General features: G+C 43.3%; 1 protein-coding gene across 7 annotated transcripts in view; it reads right to left on the reverse strand.

Moving 5' to 3' along the window:
- PRKDC (protein kinase, DNA-activated, catalytic subunit) overlaps positions 1-21,848 on the reverse strand; it is a 208,749-nt gene that overhangs the window by 123,584 nt on the left and 63,317 nt on the right. For all 7 annotated transcript variants that reach the window (XM_053249047.1, XM_053249046.1, XM_053249045.1 and 4 more), the window contains 9 exons: positions 16,708-16,841; positions 15,858-16,112; positions 14,311-14,537; positions 13,101-13,309; positions 12,849-12,981; positions 11,954-12,112; positions 3,039-3,242; positions 1,773-1,958; positions 1,228-1,332 (listed from right to left, as the gene is read on the reverse strand). In XM_053249047.1, the coding sequence (XP_053105022.1) occupies positions 1,228-1,332; positions 1,773-1,958; positions 3,039-3,242; positions 11,954-12,112; positions 12,849-12,981; positions 13,101-13,309; positions 14,311-14,537; positions 15,858-16,112; positions 16,708-16,841 (1,612 nt within the window). The remainder of the gene's footprint in view (positions 1-1,227; positions 1,333-1,772; positions 1,959-3,038; positions 3,243-11,953; positions 12,113-12,848; positions 12,982-13,100; positions 13,310-14,310; positions 14,538-15,857; positions 16,113-16,707; positions 16,842-21,848) is intronic.

Genomic DNA, 21,848 nt, shown 5'->3' on the forward strand with positions numbered 1-21,848 from the left:
CATTAATTAAAGAGAGTTTAGAAATTGAGTTTTATGGTCACATGGGCCCACAGCACAGTCAGATTGGTTTAGGTTATGCTGGAGGTTGCTCCCAGCATAACCTAAACCTTAACATTCAAAATTCAAAGCCAGTCCAAGCAAGAAGTGAAAGCAACCTGTAAGTCTGTGGAAGGAAAATACAAGCAAAGAGTCACTACCTATTTACTCCAAAGCATATCATCCAATGGAAATGTGTGTCCAATCACAAAGACTTCTAACATTAATGTACAGATTTAGTGTGCCATTGACAGCTACAGTGGAAAATGCTGAGTTCAATCAAACAAGATTACTAAGAATAATATTTATTTATTTAGTACATTCATATACCGCCCCATACAAAAAGGTCCCTGGGCAGTTTGTACAAACATGGCATTTGTACTCATAAGGCACAACAGCAGGATCTCAGTGCTAAATGTTCATATAGTATATGTTCTATTAAATCCTCTAAACAATGAAAGCACCAGATAAACATTCATTCAGTGCTATTAGAAAACCTTGCTCCACCACATTCAATGATCACAACTAATAGTGTAATGGCAGGCTTATCCTCTTCACTGAAATGGAACAGAACCAGCTACAACATGTTCACTCATGTCAACAAGAAAACAAGTTAAATATTATGTATGTGAACAGCTCCCTGGTCCTTTCAATGACAGATTGCAGCAGCTAGACTGTGCAACCTGTGTTACGAGATCAACATTCACTTACTCTCCAGAGTTACCAATGCAATAGTCCATTCAAATACAGTTGAAATAAAGTTTTAAGGTCTATCTGAAGACAGATTGAGTTCAGTGGGATTTACATCTGAGCAAATAGACTTAAAAGCATGCTGTAAAGGTCTACTATTAGGGCTATTAAGTCCATTAGCTACACTTCAGCCAGTAAATCAGAAGAGCAACTAGAATCGTTCCTTTTACAACCTTGAAACAGTGGCTAAAGCTGCTAAATAGATCATTTGTTCAGTAACTTTAGACAGGATCAAGAAACCATTTTGCTCTCAGACATGTATTAAGAATGACAGAAACATCAGTAAGTTAATTGTATGCTGTTTAAAGTGTCATTGGCTCAATTTTCTTAGAAACTGGTGGAAGAAAAAGGAACTTTATTTCAACAGCAGCAGCATATGCAACTAATTGTTTGCTAGAACTGCAACTACTAGCATGCACAAGTGCGCTAACACACTCTTACCTTGAGATTGAGACCTAAACTCTGGTCAGTAAGTAGACTCACATACGTATTAAAAACAACAGAAAATGCCTCATGTTGTGTGTTAAATGACACAGAAGAGTCAATCTGAAGGAAGTAAAGAAATTATCATTAAATTTCCATATAGAATATCATTTTAAATGGTTTTTAAAAAATGTTTTATAAACTTTGGTCACAAAATTTTCTGAAATATCTTTTAGAAATCTTCTTTTCAATCTTCATGCCATAAGACAGGAAATTTGTTTCCATTTCTTGGTAGTAAAAATAAGTTAATGACCAGTTAAGGATACCATCTGTATTTTACTCAAGTACTTCTATGAATATTTATATACCGCTTTTCAACAAAAGTCCCCAAAGAGGTCTTCTTGGAGAAATAAATAATAAATAAATAAGATGCATCCATGTCTCCAAAGGGTTCACAGTTTAAAAATCTAACACCCAACACCTGCTGCTGACCAGCCCCTACTCGTGAAGTTCCACCTTGCTCGCACCAACACCACACTTCCTTAACAGAATTTAAATTTTACCTGCAGAACTTTAGCCAGCAGAGTCAAGACAGCCATTTTTCTCTCAGGAGAAGAATCTTTGGCCCACCAGTTGTCAAGTTGTGCCCAGTTCTTCAGTATAGCAGTCACCAGTTTCACTCCCTGTTGCTTGCGAACAGTACGATCTCTAAAGCTTTGGTCAAGCATACCATTCAAAATAGTACCAACCTGAAATGCAAGGTGCAGTAGACCATCATTATTTGCTGAATCACTATTCAAGGTTCCGCGTATCCACAGAGTGTCCATTAGAGACCTGTTTCCAGTATTAGCAGATACAAAAGGATCAAAACCCTTGTATCCACGGTTTCTAGAGGGCCAGAAGTGATCACGGAGGTCACTTCCATCCACAATTTTGTCTGCAGGAGACCGGGGGGGGCCATTTTGCGCTCATTTCTTTTTAAAAAATGGAATCCGCCCCATTAATTTTTCACGGGTTGGGGGAGGCACTGTGCTCTTTGGGGGGCATTCCTGGGCACATGGGGGGGGGGATTCCTGGACATATGAAGATGCCACAGAGTATGCCAAAGTACTTTTTCCACCTTTTTTGCCATTTCCCATCCAACCTAAAACCTAATCCCCCTTTCCCCATAAAATAATGCCTCGTTACCTGTGGTTCTGTTACTCACAGTAGTAGGCAAGGAACAGAGCCCCAAGTAATGAGGTTCTCCTGTATTACTATCACAAAATATTGACAGATTTTATGCAATTCATCTTTAAAGCTGTGGGACTTGCAAGATTAGAAGTCACATGACCATTACGTAATATGCAAATATTACACCTCTACAAATGATGCCAATTCTTGGGATACATCAGAAAGATACCTGGATACTAAAACTAGATTACATTTATAACATATAATTCATTAATTCAGGCTCTTCCCACTCCTTTAGTAAGAGAAATAGTCTGGAGATATCAGTGTTATTATAAGCGGGGGTGGGGGGAGAAATCCTTTTAAGTGCTATTTGTAGACTAAATCTTTGCAAAAGACTTAGTAACAAAACTTTCCAATTCTAACTGAATCTAGTCATTGGATCTAGTCTCTAGCAGAGCTTGAGCACTGATATATACAAGATATTGTATGGACAATGTTCCCTGATTAGAACAAGAATATTAATGATTTAACAGAATAGCTGAATATACAAAAGACTTTAAAAATATTTACTTTTTAAAAAATTACACTTGTTTTGAGAGATAAGTTTGAGGCACAATAAATTTGTAAGCTGGCTGATTAAAGGAAGAGTCCAGTACCATTTGGGGGCTATCTAGAGATGATCTCATAAGCTGAAGTACTGCTACATCCAAGTTTTTCAGTAGCTCTCTGTTAACAGTTTCCGAAAACAAGCTGTAGAAATACTCTCCATGAGAAAAGCTGATAAGATTTCGTTGAGATGCTCCAGACAGTGGCACAGATAGCTTCAATGAGTTTAACAAGAGACTCACCAACTCTGCACACTATGAGAAATGGGTACAAAAGCATCAAATTCAACTATTTCAGCATAATGAACCCACCATTCAAATGAAAGGTACAGCTGTCTGTTGTTACCCCATTTCCAGTGCTTAATGTTATTCTTAAGCACTGGAAATGTTGGGGTAACAGTGATGAAAGTGCACATAAGAAAAGGAACACTGATATTCATTATGAATGTTCATTTTTCTCAGTGGACAGAGGATATTTTGGATGGGTTAGTGCCTCCTTTTCAAATACAGAGGCAGGGTTATGCAGAACAGGAATTCCTTAATTCCCTCTAAATGAAGGAGCTACAGTATACTCACATTTAGGAGATGGCTATTTAAAAACTTGTAAACACTGAACAATTTGCAGACCAAACCAGAGATGAAAAGAAACCAGCGAAGCAAGTATAAATAGTTATTCCTGGGAGCTGAAAGACTGCTGGGTTACCACTGAGTAACCCAAGAACAGACATAGTGCTATCTTCAGAACCCAAGGAAGGTATGAGCATGAATAGAACAGACATTATGCTATCCGCAGGACCCAAAGAAGGTATGAGCATGAATTAACTAAACAAACATGTGTTCTGGGTGGATTAGGATGTTCTATATTCACTGGGGGTGGGGGTAGGAGAAAATTTCTTACTGTAAATTCCTATTTTTTAAGACTCCTGGAGTCTATTCTCTGGGAGTCTAGGGAGAATGAACAACTCCTGGAGTCTCCTCTCTGGGAATCTAGGGAGAATTAACATCCACAGTGAGTAGAATGTTGGATAACATTCCAACACTGGTGGTGCATAGTCACCAATCTGATCTTGTAATGGAAAACTGATGCCCAGATGGCAGCTCTAACACTATTATATTATAACTATTATTAAATTATTATTAATATTTCTTGTTTACACAGTCAGACAGATGTTATTGACTGGTTTGTTTTTATCCAGACATCAAGTCCTTCCCAGGAACCTGGGATGGCTGAATTTTATCATCAATACTGTTGGTTATTATAGATATCGTCGCAAAATATAGGCTGTTCCCAGTAAAGTTGCTTTTTGTAATTGGCTGATGGTGATTTCTGTGGCCCCTATGGTGTTGAGGTGCTCTTCAAGGTCTTTTGGAACTGCACCCAGGAAACAAGACTTAGGCGTGCCATGGCCATCGGCTCGAAAGGAGTCTGAGTAAGTGACGAAAGCACCAAGGAGATGCTCCAGGGTTCCACTGGGGTCCGAATGGGTGCATAGACAATTAAGAGCCCTTTCAGAAAGGCTGTACTTTTCTGATGTGAGAATAGGGTCTTGCCCTCACAGCCCAGATGTTTTGATGAAAGGGCTGCTAGATGCACCTTCAAAGAGATGTTTGCCAAACTCTGAGTCTTCAAGGTAGTCAAATAAAGGAGGACGTCCCGAACAGATGCTCACCTTGACAGGAAACCATGGGCTTTAGCATAGGTCTTGAATCTGAGCCATTTCCCCAAATAGTTATGCCTAGTCGAAGGCTTACGTTGATTGAGTAGAATGAGGTCTAAAACCCGATTTGTCAAGCGGTCAGACAAAAAGTTGGAACGTCCGGGTAGAAGATGGACCCGTCATCTGGGGATAAGAGATCCAGTACTCGAGGGAGGTAATGGAAAAGATTCTGTGACAGTTTGAGTACTTGTGGAAACCATGGCTGCCTGGGCCACCATGGTGTCACCAGAATGCCAGACGTTGGTGAGGCCAGGAGATGGGCAACTACTTGATTGATTATAGGCTGTGGGGAAAACATGTAGGGTATTTCCTGGAACCAGTCCCAGCTGGAAGACATCCCCCAGGGAGTGGAGGTCGTGTCCTGCCCTCAAGCAGAATCAGGTGCACTTTGTGTTCAAAGAGATCACAAAGAGGTCTATGGTCGGATAAAGCCAGCATTTGAAGAGGAGAGCTATGTATTCCATCTTGAGTGCCCACTCATGTTGATGCTCCTGTAGAAATATTCGACTGAGATCGTCAGCCAGGACATTCTCCAGGCCCTTTATGTGGATTGCTATAGGAGAGATGTGATGCCAGATACACTAATGCCACAGTTGAACACTTAGGACACACAAGCTTCACGATACAGTCCCGCCCTGGCGATTGATGTAGGCCTGGTCCATTGTATTGTCCAGTTGTATGTGGACTATCTTGCCCTGTACCAGAGGTAGAAATGCCTGTAGCGCCTGAAACACGGCCAGTAATTCCAGGAAGTTGATATGTAATTGGGCCTGAGTCTGGGACCATTTTCCTTGAACTAGGTGACCACTGAAGTGAGCACTCCACTCCACTAGGGATGCATTGGTAGTCAGCCACAGCGAGGGTGATGGTATCTCGCAGAGGACGCCGTCTAGGAGGTTTCTCCGATCTGCCCATCAAGACAGCGATCTCAGAATCAGTGGTGGCAGTTTCAGATGCCTCTTCTGGCTGTCCATGTTGGGATGGAAGACTGAAAGAAACCACAGTTGCAGCTTCTTCATCTTCAGCTGAGCATAGGTATCACTGCATTGCAAGAGGCCATCAGGCCGAGGAGGCGTTGTATCTGACGCGCTGGTTGCTTCAGATGTAGTCGGAAGAAATGAACTAAATCCCGGATACACACATATCTTTCTTCTGGTAAATATGCTCTTTGGGTTACTGTGTCCAACACCGCTCCTATGTAGGTGGTAGTTCGATCCGGTTCCAGACGAGACTTCTTCCAATTCACTTGGATTCCTAGGTCTTGGAAAAGAGATAGTACATACTGAATCTGTGAAAGTAACTCTTCTCTGCTTTTGGAAGTCATAAGCCAGTCATCTAAATAAGGGTAAATGGTAATGCCCTGGGTTCTGAGATGAGCAATCACAACCGCTGTACATTTTGTAAAGACCTGAGGGGTGGTGCACAGTCCGAAGGGCAATATACTGTATTGGAACACTTGGTGTCCGACGGTGAAGCGGATATACTATCTGTGGTGTTCCCTGATGCTGATATGAAAGTAGGCAACTTTTAGATCCAGCGTTGCCACCCACTGTTTCCTTGAAGCAGCGTAAGTCTGGTGCAACACCATCATTCGGAACTTCCTTACTCTGATCAGTTTGTTCAGGTAGCAGAGATCCATGATGGGGCAGATTCCCCCATCATTTTGGAATTTGAAAAGAGCAGGAGTAGAACCCCTCCCGCCTGCGCACCCACAGCACCAGGATGATTGCACCCTTCTCCAACACTTCCTCTACCTTGTCTTGTAAGGCTTTCGACAGTGGAGTGAACTTCATTCCCAAAAAATGAGGAGTCGTCCTGAACTCTATGGCGTATCCTGAAGACATGATCTTCAAGACCCAGCAGTCTAATATTATGCAGTGCCATGCAGGGGCATGGCTTTCCAGCTTGATTTAATTTAATTTAATTTTATTTATTTTTGCACTTATATACCGCCTTTCGTTAAAAGACAACCCCAAGGCGGTTTACAAAAGTTAAAACATACAATAAAAAGCCAATAACATCAAGCTAAAAAATATAAAAACATATAAAAAACAGGCATAAAAACAATACAACAGGTAAAAACACACAGAAGCAGCAGTAAAAACGATTATGTAAAAGCCTGGGTAAAAAGCCAAGTCTTTACAAGCTTTCTAAAAGCCATGATGGAGTCCAAGGAACGAATGGCCACTGGGAGAGCATTCCAGAGTCTAAGAGCAGCAACAGAGAAGGCCCTGTCCCGAGTGCACAACAGCCGGGCCTCTCATTGTCGGCACCCAGAGCAGGGCCCCCTCAGATGTCCTCGTCAAGCGGGCAGCAACCCTTGGGAGCAGGCAGACCCTCAAATACCCCGGGCCCAAACCGTTAAGGGCTTTAAAGGTCAAAACCAGCACCTTGAATTGGACCCGGAAACGAACCGGCAGCCAGTGCAACTCTTTCAAAATGGGGGTGATGTGTTCCCAATGGGCAGCTCCGGATAAAACCCTCGCTGCCGCGTTTTGCACTATAGTTGCAGTTTCCGGATATTCTTCAAGGGCAGCCCCACGTAGAGCGCGTTACAGTAATCCAGCCACGACGTGACTAAGGCATGGGTAACCGTGGCCAGATCTGCCTTCTCGAGAAAGGGAAAGCTGGCAAAAGCTGGCGCACTAGCCGAAGCCGTGCAAAGGCACCCCTGGCCACCGCCTCAACCTGAGCTTCCAAAAGCAGAGCCGGGTCCAGTAGTACCCCCCAGCTGCGTACTTGCTCCTTCAAGGGGAGTGCAACCCCATCCAGAACCGGTAAAATCTCCTCATCCCGATTGACTCTCCTACTGACCAACAGTACCTCTGTCTTATCCGGATTCAATTTCAGTTTGTTAGCCCACATCCAACCCATCACGGCCTCCAGCCCCCGATTCAGGACATCCACCGCCTCCCTAGGATCAGATGACAAAGAGAGATAGAGCTGAGTGTCATCCGCATATTGCTGACAACTCAGTCCAAATCCCCGGATGACCTCTCCCAGTGGCTTCATGTAAATGTTAAACAGCATGGGGGACAAGACCGATCCCTGCGGGACCCCACAGGCCAACGGCCACAGGGCCAAGCAGTAGTCCCCCAGCACCGCCTTCTGGACCCTACCCCCAAGAAAGGACCAGAACCACTACAACGCAGTGCCTCCGATTCCCATACTCAAGAGGCGGCCCAGAAGGATACCATGGTCGATGGTATCGAACGCCGCCGAGAGGTCCAGCAGAACCAACAGGGACGTACTCCCCCTGTCTAGTTCCCGGCATAGGTCATCCACTAGAGCGACCAAGACAGTCTCAGTCCCATACCCAGGGCGGAAGCCAGATTGAAAAGGGTCCAGATAATCCGTATCATCCAAGACCCTCTGCAGCTGGGACGCCACCACACGCTCCATCACCTTGCCCAAAAAGGGAAGGCTAGACACAGGTCTATAGTTATCCAGGTTGGAGGAATCAAGGGAGGGCTTTTTTAATAGTGGTCTTACCACCGCCTCCTTGAGGCACGGTGGCATCCTGCCCTCCCTTAATGAAGCATTAACTATCACCTCCAGCCATCTGCCTGTCCCCTCCCTGGTAGCTTTTATTAGCCATGAAGGGCAAGGGTCAAGAGCGCACGAAGTCACCCGCACACTGCCCAGGATCTTGTCCACATCCTCAGGCTGCGCCAACCGAAAAGAATCCAACACAACGGGACCAGATGGTACCAGAAGCACGTCTGCCGGAACTGCCAAAACTCTGGAGTCCAGGTCAGCACGGATGCAAGCGACTTTATCTGCAAAGTGACAGGCAAACTGATCACAAAGAGCTGTAGATGACTCCTCCCCCATTGTCTGGGGGGGGGATGTGTGGAGCAAGGTTTTTACCACACAAAACAGCTCTGTTTGTCTGCAATGAGCAGACGCAATGGAGGCGGAGAAAAAGCATTTCTTCACCGCCCCCACCGACACGGAGTAGTCCCTAAAGTGGGCTCTAGCCCGTGTTCGATCGGATTCGTGATGACTCTTCCTCCAGCATCGTTCCAGCCGTCGCCCGAGTTGCTTTATCGCCCTAAGCTCCGAGGAAAAGCAAGGAGCAGATCGAGCTCCACCAAGTCAGAGAGAGCATTTAGGAGCAACCGTGTCAACAGCCCGGGCCATCTCTCCATTCCAGAGATCTCCATGGGCCAACTCTCCATTCCAGGGCCTCGACAGGGTCACCAGCTCTGGACACTGGAAACTCCCCGAGGGCCGTCTGGAATCCAAGCGGATCCATAAGCCTCCGGGGGCGGATCATCCTAATCGGCCCACCACCCCTGCAGAGGGCAGACGGAGCAGTCAAACTAAACCCCACCAGATGATGATCTGTCCATGACAAGGGAGTGGTCTCAAATTCCCCCACCTCCAGATCATTTATTTCCCGGTCAGCAAAAACCAGATCCAGAGTGTGTCCCGCCACGTGGGTAGGGCCCGATACCAATTGAGACAGGCCCATGGTTGCCATGGAGGTCATGAAATCCTGAGCCGCACCCACTAGGGGTGCCTCAGCGTGGACATTGAAATCCCCCAAAACAATAAGCCTGGGGGAACCCAAGGCCACCTCCGAGACCACCCCCGCCAGCTCAGGTAGGGAGACTGAAGTGCAGCGGGGTGGTCGGTACACCAGCAGAATCCCCAGCCTATCTCGGAGGCCCACCCTCAAGGACAAACACTCAAAATTCTGAGATTGCCTGACCGGGCACCTGGAAACGGGGAGGGTCTCTCGAAAGATGACTGCAACGCCTCATCCCCGACCCTCAAGACGGGGCTGTTGCACGATCTGGAAACCTGGAGGGCAGAGCTGAGAGAGACCAACCCTGCCCAGCGCATCCAACCAGGTCTCCGTCACACATACCAGGTCAGCACGCTCATCCACAATCAAATCGTGGATGAGAGAGGTTTTTGCATTAACTGACCTGGCATTAAGCAGCAGCACCCTAATCCTCGAGGGAGTGTTCTCAGAGTTCCCTGGGGTCAGAGGGTTGGGAGAAGGGCCGGAAAAAGGAACAGGCTTCAATTGCCTGGACTGATTTCTCCTGTAACAGCCTGCCCAACTCCCACCGCCATAGCTCCCTCTGCCCGCTACCCATGATATTACTGCCCCCACTCCATAACCACTTTTTCGCTCTCCCAGGCACATCTCCCCAGACTAACCCACCACGGCTTCTTGGCTTAATAAAAACCAGAACCAGACTTGTGCAATCTCTTGCTGGCTTCTTGATTGGAGGAAGAAGGATCTTCAGGGCAGGAGAAGAAAGATCTTCTGGGCCCCAGGCAGCTCGCCCCACGGCTGAGAGCCACAAGGACGAGAGCCCTTGTGCTCTTGCTCTTCGGCTCGCACCAAGAGGCTCGCGCCCTTGGGCCAGCCTGCCCTATATAGTAGCAGAAAAGCCCCAGTCACAGCAACAGCCCAAGGAAATCTTACACACCTGAGGAAAGGTGGGGCAGAGGCAAAGACAGCACAGTCAGTCAGTGCCCCACCCAAGCTGTTCCTTCTGTCTTCTGATGGAGTTGCTTGGCATCGGTGGTATCTTGATGAAATCCGCTAGCACTGATGTTAAGGCCCCCGCAGGCACGAATTGGGAGTGGAGTAGTGCCAGTGGGCGATCCTGAATCTCAAAGGTGTTTCTGGGATTCAGGCTGCTTAGAATGGTAAGATTGAGAGGCCGTGGCCTTGCTCTGAAAAGGCTGTTTGTTATAAGAAGGATACTGCCTCCTAAAATCACAGCGATCCTGTTGCCTGAACGAAGGATACGGCCTGAGTAGGTACGGTACTTAGTGCCATAGGTCGAAGTTGAAGTTTGTGATGTGAACGTTTTGGCTGTGAATTTTGATTTCTTTAACTGTTCCATAATAGCGTCTGTGGATTCTGTGGATTCGCTAAAGAGTCCAGTACCATCAAATGCCAGACCTTCGATTTTATCCTTCATATCAGTCTGGAGCTTGGTAGACCTCAACCAAGCGTGTCTGCAAAGAATCACAGCAGCAGTCAGGGAGCAAGACTCAGATTCGGTGTGGTGTTTCGCAATGCTTAATTGTTGTCTCGTTAGTTCAGCAGATCTTTCAAGAGTCTGTTGGTATTTCTTCTTGAAGTCCTCAGGGGACAAGGTATCAAGATCGCCCTGAAGAGACTCCCAAATGCTATGACTGTATTTGGCAGTACATGCTGCATAATTTGCCACCTTAATGGAGACACATGAGGTGGAATAAAATTTTCTCCCTAATAAGTCCTATTTTTGCCCTTCCTTCACGGGAGGCATCGTGTAGCGTCTCCCAGACATCAATGTCGAAGGCTTGGGTGACTTAGACGTCGAATGAGAAGGTCTCGACGTCGAGGTCGACATTGTGGTTTTTTGTTTTGTCAACAATCTCAACGTAGATACAGACAATTTTGTATTCAAGCGGACCGACATCGAAGTTGGTGTCGAAGACAATTTTGTGGATTTTGACCTATGAGAAGTTGACAATGATGGCAGCGTCTAGGCCGATTTAGGTGTTTTCGACGCCTAAGTAGATGGGTGTGGCTCACCAGGTGTCGGAAGACTCAGAGCATCATCGTAAATGGCGGCCCGCAGACAACACGCTTTATTCCTATGAGTTTCTTTGGAGAAGGACAAACAAATCTTGCAGGAAGAGACATTGTGCTCTTCACCGAAGCACAGCAGGCACAGTTTATTGGAGATCTTTCAAGGGGAGCTTTGCTTTACAGCCCTCACAACGTTTGAAGGTGTTTTTTCCCCTCAGCCATAATGGGGAGCGCAGTCGGATAGTCAAGTCCATTCCGTAAGTCAAAATGCCAGTCAAAGTACATCAGCCAAGCCAAATCAAATCACCAAATACAGTTCGTCAGCCAGAAGAAAAAGGTCATACACTAAGATCAGTCCAAATAATCAAATTTTTGAAGAGATGAACTCACGGAGTTCATGATTTTTACTGAAGAGAGGAGGCAGACCGAAGTCCAAACGCGACGGCAGTCGGAAATGAACTGAGGAACATGGCGCCCAGCCCACCCTTAAATAGCATGCTGTCAGCATGGGGGTGGGGCCTGGACACCGTGACAAGCTGAGCCAGGGCTACCGCAGGGTCCCTGTGCAGGTGCAGAACCCATACTTATGTATCTCAACGAATCTTGATCCAGATCCTCCAGAAATTTTGTTAAACACCAATACTAGGGATCCAAAAAGCAGAATACACATATATAGCATGAACAAGACGTCTGCCTCCTACCTGGACACCAAAAGCAAAAGCCAGCTGCAGCAGCCCCTCAGCCAGTCTTTTAGTGCCGATGTCCAATGACGGAAGGGACTTTCTTTCATCTGCTGGTGCAATACCTTTGTACACGACTAGAAGGAGCGTAGAGCCAGTCTTGCAATGTAGTTCTGCACCCTTGAAGGGAGATAAATACCAAAAGATGTACCTGAAAAAGCATGTATAATTATAATGGTAAACAGATTAAAGCTTAGTCACAAGAACTCCTTTTCATCTCTTATCATTAAATCCCTTAGAGTTTCTTCTTGAATGGAAGCATCTTCATGAATAGTGCAGAACCAAGTTCTTCCTCACCCTCATCCAACTGTTCCAACCTAATGAAGAACCAACATTCCACAGTTTTAATGCCATCTTAAAATAGCAATGTTTTATTATATTTTTGTTTTTTGAAGAGAAAATACCCTACATCTCTCTCCCATTCATGAATCATGGGTGTATAATATGATCATGGTGACTGAATAATGTATCTTAAACTGATTTTCTTGTTATGCTGATAGGATGCCAATATTCTAAATACTGCAAAGCTAATGGCGCAGAAAGGAAATGTTTGACTAACAAGCAGAAGGTTGCCAATTTGTATCCCCGCTGGTATGTTTCCCAGACTATGGGAAACACCTCTATCAGGCAGCAGCGATATAGGAAGATGTTTAAAGGCATTATCTCATACTGCACGGGAGAAGGCAATGATAAACCCCTCCTGTATTCTACCAAAGAAAACCACAGGGGTCTGTGGGCGCCAGGAGTTGAAATTGACTTGACGGCACACTTTACCTTTACTCCAGCAAACTCACAACATTTTGTAACTTCTTTTCACTCTGAAGTACTGCTGTTATTCCACATATTATATTTTTACCTGAGACTGCAAGATGCAGTGAAGTAGACCAGCTGTGTGAAGCTGTTTGCATGCAGACAGAATAGCACCAAGTCTAACATGATCCAACTGGGCATCTGAGTTATACAGTTCAACACTGCAAAGCTCTTCAATGCTGACAAAGCAAAGAGAATAAATACTGACCATGTGACTAGAGCATTAATGTCATGTACCAAAAAATCTGCATCATTTTCTATGCACTTACATTAGAACATTGTATTCAAGGGCACCTACCTTTTTGTTGTTATTATTTGCTTTATGCTGATCTCTAGTGATTCTTTATAAGGGGATCTCATCAAAGCTTTTAGAAGTCTCACACAGATGTCTGGGAGCTTTTGCATGACTTGCACATCAGCTGTGTTAAATCCTATGGTTTTGGGGTCACACACTGTTCTCACAACAAGCTTTATCAGATTCTCATTAAGTAACTGTCTCTCAAGTAGCTAGAAATAAAATCAAAATGACACATGTAATTTTAATTTTGAAATCCAACAAATTTCATTCATTTTCATATTTTTCATTAAATATTTTGTCAGTGTACCTCTCTGTAAGCAAAACAATCCCTTTGATAATCCCCAAATATATGAAATGGTTTCATTTTAAATGACTACTAATAAAATTTGGAGTGACATAGGAACATAAGAAGCTGCCATACGCCGGGTCAGACCATTGGTCCATCTAGCTCAGTATTGTCTACACAGCCCAGCAGTGGCTTCCACAAAGTTGCAGGCAGAAGTGTCTCTCAGCCCTATCTTGGAGATGCCCAGAAGGGAACTGGGAACTTTCTGCATGCAAGCATTCTGATGCCTTTCCCAGAGCAGCCCCATCCCCTAAGGGGAATATCTTACAGGGCTCACATATAGTCTCCCATTCAAATGCATACCAGAGTAGACCCTGCTTAGCAAAGGGAATAATTCCCTTCCTACCACAAGACCAGCTCTCCTCCCCTTTCCAGTTTATTATACTGTATACGTTGTAGATCTGTACTTTATATATATGTATATGCATAAATGATAACTGTCTAATTTGCACAGAGATCTACAAAAGTTCTTTAAGCAATCTGGTAAAAAGATATCAGTTCTATATTAGCTAACAAACATTAAACACTGACCTCATTGTGTCAAAAACAGTCTCTTTAAAATGTACTAAAAAAGGTAACCCACTCTTCTTTGCTAGTCACCAATCCCACAAAATAGGTTCTTCAGCTCATTCATGAGTGCAGTGTCAGTGAAGTTGCAGGGAACTTACACTAGTAATATTTTGCTTTTAGTCTTTAAAAATCCCCATGCCATATTGCAAACATTCCTCCATTTGAAAAGTTATTTGCCACAGGGCATGGAGCTGAGGAAGCCACTGTTTCGAGGAATAGAAATCAGAAGTCCCCTTGAGTGCAGGGAACAAGTAGCTAGCTTAGTTGGATTCTGGCCAATAAATCCAAACCTACCTTCCAGAAATCCTCCTGACGGGTGTCCAGTATCATGCTGACAAAAACCATAATTCGAACTACAATTGTACATTTGCTGTAACTGTACTCTTCTCTCTCTTGTGGGCTGAACATGTTGCCTTTTGACCCAGTGGTAAAACAATGTTCTGTATCAGCAACATCATGCAAAGCAATTTTTTCCAGGAAGAACGCCAGTGATGTCAGAAACGAAGACCCTATATTTGTAGCTTGAAAGAAATGTATTCGCATTAAACAGTTGCCTCAGAATACAAAACATAATTTTATTTTGTTCTAATACATTAAATAAAAGGAATAAGTAGTACCACCACCGCACATTTGCCTCCCACATTTAAGAAATATTCCTCGCTCTATTTCCCTTTCTAAAAAGTTTACTTATCACCAGTAATATTGTTATTGGATACAGGACTGCATATTTAACAGAGACAGACTTTTATTTTGGAAATCCACGTCATTTAAATATAAATGTAATCTCTCTTGAATGTGGGCAGTGTGGACACAGAGAGTAATTAAGATAAAGAACCTGTGAACACAAGAACAAGGAAATAATGCAGGATCATTTCCAGGCCATTAAAAAAAACCTACTATAGATGCGTGTTTGGAACTTTTTGTGGAAGAACAAAACTGCCATTGTAAACCATTCTGAAGAAGATGGAGAACAGGAAGTCTAAGGGTCAAACAAGAAATGATTGGGCAGTGCTGTGTATTTCATCTACAAAACTGCCTCAGTTTATAGACAAATAGATAGATATAAATATAGATATTGTGTGTGTGTGTGTGTGTGTGTGTGTGTGTGTGTGTGTGTGTGTGTGTGTGATGGATCTCTCCCGTCACCCCAATTTACTTCAATGTGCTCTGTTAAATTAAAGCAGTTTTCTCCTAGGCTGATTCACATCCAATAACTAACCCCACTTTGTGTGCTAATAGGGAACATCTCTACTTTAGTCTCAAAATACTGCATCAGAACATCTAAGCAGGAAAGTGTCATGTGATATAACAGGGGATACCATAGCAGTGCAAGAAGTGGGGATGATAGACAGAAAAAAGGAAAGATGTATAAGGATGACACCAGCTTACATCCTTTAGTGGTCTCCAGTTAAATGCACAGAGGTTGCTAAGGTATGAAATGAATCGTTTTTACCATATTTACCCGAAACAAAGATTACTCTGAATTTAAGACAAACACCTTAAAAAACAGAGGTTAAATACAGCTATACTTGCATTTACTCAAAAGGAACAAGACTCTGAATTTAAGACAACCTCCCAATTTCTAATATTAAGAAACGGGGAAAAATTAGTCTTGGATTCAAGGAAATACAGTAGTTTCCCTATGGAACAGAATGACACAGGTCTGTAGAAACCTTGGAAGTGGAAAACAAGAAAATAATTCCAAGGAAGGGAAGGGGGGTTTTGTACACATTTTTATCCTAAAAACAATGAAAAATCTAAATAGAGATTTTTCCATATTTCTAGTTATGCACTTTGATGCAATGGATTTGAGAAGATAACTTTTTCAATTATTTACCCACCTAATATCTCATGTGGTCTGATCATTCCCTGCTCAATAAAAGTGTTGTAACAGTCCAAAGCAGCCAGAAGCATATCCATCCACAGTACAACAGCTCGCAAACTAAAACATTCTTCCAAATCACAAAGAGTTGGGTGAGACAAGATTCCAGACACATTTTCACCATCACTGCCTCCTCCTTCAAATTTCTTTATAAGAAAAAGGGCTCCTTCTTTCTGAAGGACATCACGCAACCAGGAAGATGGAGACTTGTTTCCTGATGGATGATGGAGAAACAGAAGTTAATTAATGTTTTCTGAATAAATATGCAGCTGGCATCCTATCTGTAATCGAGCAAGCACCTCCAAAATGTTCACTATTACAAAAATGGGATCAATCTATGAAAATTATATTTTATTGCCATAGATCGATGGTTCATTAAAAAACATAACAACAGCCCTGTTGGATCAGGCCAAGGGCCCATCCAGTTCAGCATCTTGTTTCACACAGTGCCCCACCAAATGCCTCTGGGGAGCCCTCAAGCAATAAGTGAGGGCATGCCCCCTTTCCTGCCATTGCTCCCCTACAACTGGTATCAAGAGGCATAGTGCCTCTGAGGGTGGAGGTGGCCCACAACCACCATACTAGTAGCCATTGATAGACCTGTCCTCCATGAACTTATATAAGCCCGTTTTAAAGCCATCCAAGCTGGTGGCCAGCACCACATGCCAAGGCAAGGAATTCCATAGATTAATTATGCACTGTGTGAAAAAGTACTTCCTCTTGTCAGCACACCCTCTTACACAGCACAGTCTTTTAGGCACCATGCTGCACTAGGAATAGACTATTCAGATGAGCTGCAATATACAAACCTGGCAACAAGGGAACAAATTCAAAGAAAAGTTCCATGACTTTATGCCGGCACTCAGTTTGAGGTCGTCCACACTGTGTAAAAAGCCACATGACAACATCCACCAAACACACTAATTTAGCAGGTGGAAATCCCCTAGATGAAGATAACAAAGCATTAGCTAAAAAGTTATTAATTGAATCCACAGCAGCAGTTACTGCGGTTCTGCTTATCTAATATTGTTCTGCTTATAAATCTAAACAAACCAGGAAAGCATTTTGAATGTCACAGCAAGCAGGGAATCAAATAACTGAAAACTTGCATTCATTTTTGGTTCAGATTTTTTTTTTAAAAAAAACAACTTTCCAAATCAGTTATGATCCTACACTAGCTTTAAGACGTTTGGTAACTACTTTAAACACTTTGAACTGGTTTAGATACATTTCATGCAGAGTAGGGATGTGCAAACTGATTCGGGTACAAATCGATTTGTACCCAAATCTAGCTGATTCAGATGATTTGGTGACAAAACAAATCACCCCTATGGTCCAATGGCTAGATTTGGGTACAAATCGAATTGTACCAGATTCGATTTGAATCGATTCAAGATTCGGATCCCTCCTATTAGTTTTCCCAGATTCCCAGCTTTCATTAAAAAAACAACAACAACCTAACCTCTAGCCATTATAGAAGTGGAGTTATGGAGAAAAATGCGTGGTCACTATTTTTCAAGTGCTTGGATTCTTTGGTGTATAATAACTTTCCCTCAATGAATCCCTATGAGGATTCATTATACACTTTCATTTATTCTATTCATTTTGAATGTCTATTCGATAGTGTCAACTGCCATGTGCCAACTACACCCCACTCCCACCCACAAGGTAGTGGGGTACTACTCAGTTTATGCTCTAGGATTTTTCCCAAATGCTTAGGCTCTTTGGTGTCTAATAACTTTTCTTCATAATGAATACCTATGAGGATTCATTACACACCAAAGAGTCTAAACACCTCAAAAATTCCTAAAATATAAACTGAGTACACAGTGGCTTCTGGGTTGCGGGGTAGTTGGAACATGGGATGTCACTAATTCCCCATCCGAAAAGCAGTGGGGTCAAAAGGAATAGAAGAAATGAAGGTGTGTAATGAAGACACCAAAGAATCTAAACACTACAAAAATACCTTAAAAATAAACCGAGTACCCCCGAGTGTGTGTGGGGTGTGTGTGTGTTTCGTTGACACATGGCAGTTGACAGTTGGCACTGTCCAATGATAGTCAAAATCCCTGCTAACTTGGCAAAGAGGCACCTTTTAATGTGGTTATTCTCTTTATTTAGCAGGGGGAGAGTAACTGGCCCTATCCACCCCCAGCATAGTACTTCCAGTGACTGTTGCTGGTATCTATCATGTTTCTTTTGAGATTGTGAGCCCTTTGGGGACAGGGATCCACTTTATCTTATTTATTTGTTATTTCTCTGTGTAAACTGCACTGAGCCATTTTTGGAAGGGAGGTATAGAAATCAAATCAAATCAAATCAATCAATAAAATAAACAGAAGAAACAAAGGCATATAATGAATCCTCATAGGAATTCATTATGACGAAAAGTTATTAGACACCAAAGCATCTAAACATTTCAATATTCCCCAAAATTAAAATGAGTACCCCACTGTCTTGCAGGTGGTGGTGGTGGGGGGTGTAGTTGACACATGGCAGTTGACACTGTCCAGTGACAGTCAAAATGAACAGAAGAAATGAAGATGTGCAATGAATCCTCATAGGGATTCATTATGAGGAAAAGTTATTATACACCAAAGAATCCAAACACTTGAAAAGTAATTACTGCACATTTTGCTCCATAACTCCACTTCTACAAGCGCTAGAGCTTAGCTTTTTTATTTTATTTTTTATTAAAGCTGGGGATCCGTGTTAGGGTTAGGATATGGCAATTTCAAATCCCCATTGTTTCCTATGGCAAAAATGTTCAAAATCAGTAAAAATTAGGGGGGGGGAATAAAAATCAACAAAGTGTCCCACTGCCTTGAAATTTGCATAGTAAGTGGCACCCATAGGGACCTACCTACCACCCAAATTTGGTGCTCCTAGGACCCTGTTAAGTGGTCCAAATCTGAATCAAATCAAAGCAAATACAAAACAAATCTGGGGTGATTTGGAGAAGGTAGATTTGGAAACAAAACAAATTAGAGGGGATTTCTCTTGGGCTCAAATCGAATCAAAACAATCGATTCATGCACATCCCTAATGCAGAGTAGTATCGAACCCTTTTGTTTACAATGCAATACTACAACATGGACATAAAATCTCAGTAACTTGAGAAAAAATAATTTGAATTTTTAAAAAGTTTTCTTCTTCAAGTACATGCAACAGGATAAAAAACAGAAAATAAAATATTAATAATGCAACCGAAAACCACTCAGGCTTACGAGTTATGGTGTGGTTTGTGTGAAGTGAGAAGTGCTTTAACCGTGATGGTCAGCACTTCTGTGAGCAACAGCCTTGGGCGAAAGGAAGCACTAGCCATCACAATTATAGTGCTTCCCCCTTCACACAAGCAGTGCTGTAAGAACAAGGTTGCTTAGCTGTAATCGGTTATAACTGGGCAAAGAGGCACCTTTTACCGTGGTGATTCTCTTTATTTAGCAGGGGGAGAGTAACTGGCCCTATCCACCCCCAGCACAATACTTCCAGTGACTGTTGCTGGTGTGTGTCTTATGTTTCTTTTTAGAATGTGAGTCCTTTGGGGACAGGGAGCCATCTTATTTGTTTGTTATCTCTCTTTGTAAACCGCCCTGAGCCATTTTTGGAAGGGCGGTATAGAAATTGAATTAATAATAATAATAATAATAGTGATCCGGTAACATTCATTAAAAATGGGTTCTGCACCTGCGTGGAACACTTCGGGCAAAATTCGTTAGCTCCCTGCAGCACTGAACAACCGCTACCATGAATGCCACATGCCTGCTCATACTGGCAGTTTGGAGCCTTATAGTTCAGTTTCTTGATAGCGCTCCAATGCACCCTTTCCTTTAAGTGTGTGGACATGGAACATATTGCTTGCACTATCTGTTGCAGGGATGGATGGGCGGGTTTTACGAATGTTACCAGATCATTATGAGATTACCTGTTATAGGTAAGAAACTTGTTTATCCAGTTCATTATCTGGTAACATCCGTAAAAAATGGACGACTCATGAGCTACATCACCCCTGGAGGTGGGAGAATATAGCTACTGCAAAACACGCTTGAATACACCCCTCTCAAAATTAGCTGCCACTACTGAGCGGAGGTCCACCACACAGTGCTTTACAAATGTCTCTTCCAAAGCAAACATAGCAGCCATGGAAATATCCTTGAACTTATTCCCTGACAAGTGTGCTGCTGAGGACACTTACGCCCTCGTAGAGTGGGCTTTTACTGCTTTGGGCAGATCTACCTTCTGTATCTTGTAGGCCAGGCAGATAACCTCCACCAATTAAAGAGAGATCCTCTGTCTCGAGACTGGATTTCCTCCATCTTTCAGTTTCTCAGTGACTAACAGCTGTTTGGTTTTTCTAATCGCATACATCCTGTACAAGTAGAACAGAAGAGCACACCGTACATCCAGGCTATGTACTGTTCTGTCCTGTGGCGATTCAGGATTGCGGGACAATGTAGGTAGAACGATATCCTGATTCATGTGGGAGTCAGAAACCATCTTTGTCCTTAATTCCGGGTCCAGTCGCATCACTACTTTGTCATCGTCAAACTTTGTGTATGGCTCATCAATTCCCAAAGCGGAGAGCTCGTTCACTCTTTTCACCTTGTCAAAGGCAATCAAAAATACTGTCTTAAGCAAAACCATTTTACGATTAGCCATCACTATGGATTCAAATGGCCCTTCTGTCAGAGTTGATAGGACCAGAGAAAGTCTCCATCTATTCATGGGTCTCCATACTCCATGAGCAAGGACATCTGCCACATCCAACCCTGCAAACGCTAAGGCTAACGGCGTGGCGGATAAACTTTTTGATAACATCTTCCTAAACGATAAAAAGGTGTCCACAAGAAAAAACTAGTGAGAAAATGGAAGCAATTCAGAGCATACACTAAGGTGCACAGCTTCAAGGCCAAGGATGCCTCCATAACAGACATATTACAATACCTGATGACCTTAAAGGCAAGTGGCCTGGAAACTTAGATGGCCCCTTAGATGATGAGGGTGTGAAAGGGATTATTAAGGAGCATAAGGAGATTGCAGACAAGCTGAATGAGTTCTTTGCATCTGTCTTCACGGAGAAGGATACTGACCATATACCCTCTCCAGAATTGAGCTTTTCAGGTTTAACAGCTGAGGAACTGGACCTATTTGAGGTGACAAGGGAAGACGTTCTATACTTGCTTGAAAAACTAAAAATTAACAAATCGCCAGGGCCAGATGGCATCCACCTAAGAGTTCTGAAGGAACTCAAATGTGAAATTGTCGATCTCCTAGCAAAAATAACTTGTAGCTACAATCACATACAGCTCTGTACCAGAGGACTGGAAAGTAGCCAATGTGACTACAATTTTCAAAAAGGGATCCAGGGGGGATCCAGGATATTACAGGCCTGTCAGCTTAACTTCAGTGCCGGGTAAACTGATGGAAAACATACTTAAGGACAAATTGTGAAGCATACAGAAGACAAGACCTTGTTGAAGGAGAACCAGCATGGCTTCTGCAAGGGAAAGTCTTGCCTCACTAACCTTTTGGAGTTCTCTGAGGGTGTCAACAGGCATGTGGATAAAGGTGAACCAGTTGACATAGTATACTTGGACTTCCAAAAAACTTTTGATAAAGTTCCCCACCAAAAGCTCTTGAATAAACTTAGCAGTCATAAAATAAGGGGACAGGTTCATGGGTGGATCGGTAACTGGTTGAAGGACAGGAAACAGAGAGTAGGAATAAATGGGCTGTTTTCATAATGGAGGTAAGTAGGAAGTGGGGTCCCCCAGGGATCGGTACTGGGACCAGTGCTCTTTAACTTGTTCATAAATTATCTAGAAGTTGGGGTGACCAGCGAAATGGCCAAATCTGCAAATGACACTAAACTGCTTAGGGTAGTGAAATCCACAACAGATTGTGAGGAGCTCCAAGACAATCTCTCCAAACTGGGCGACAAAAAGGCAAA

This window comes from Hemicordylus capensis, chromosome 4, assembly GCF_027244095.1.
Source record: "Hemicordylus capensis ecotype Gifberg chromosome 4, rHemCap1.1.pri, whole genome shotgun sequence".
Lineage (NCBI taxonomy): Eukaryota > Metazoa > Chordata > Lepidosauria > Squamata > Cordylidae > Hemicordylus > Hemicordylus capensis.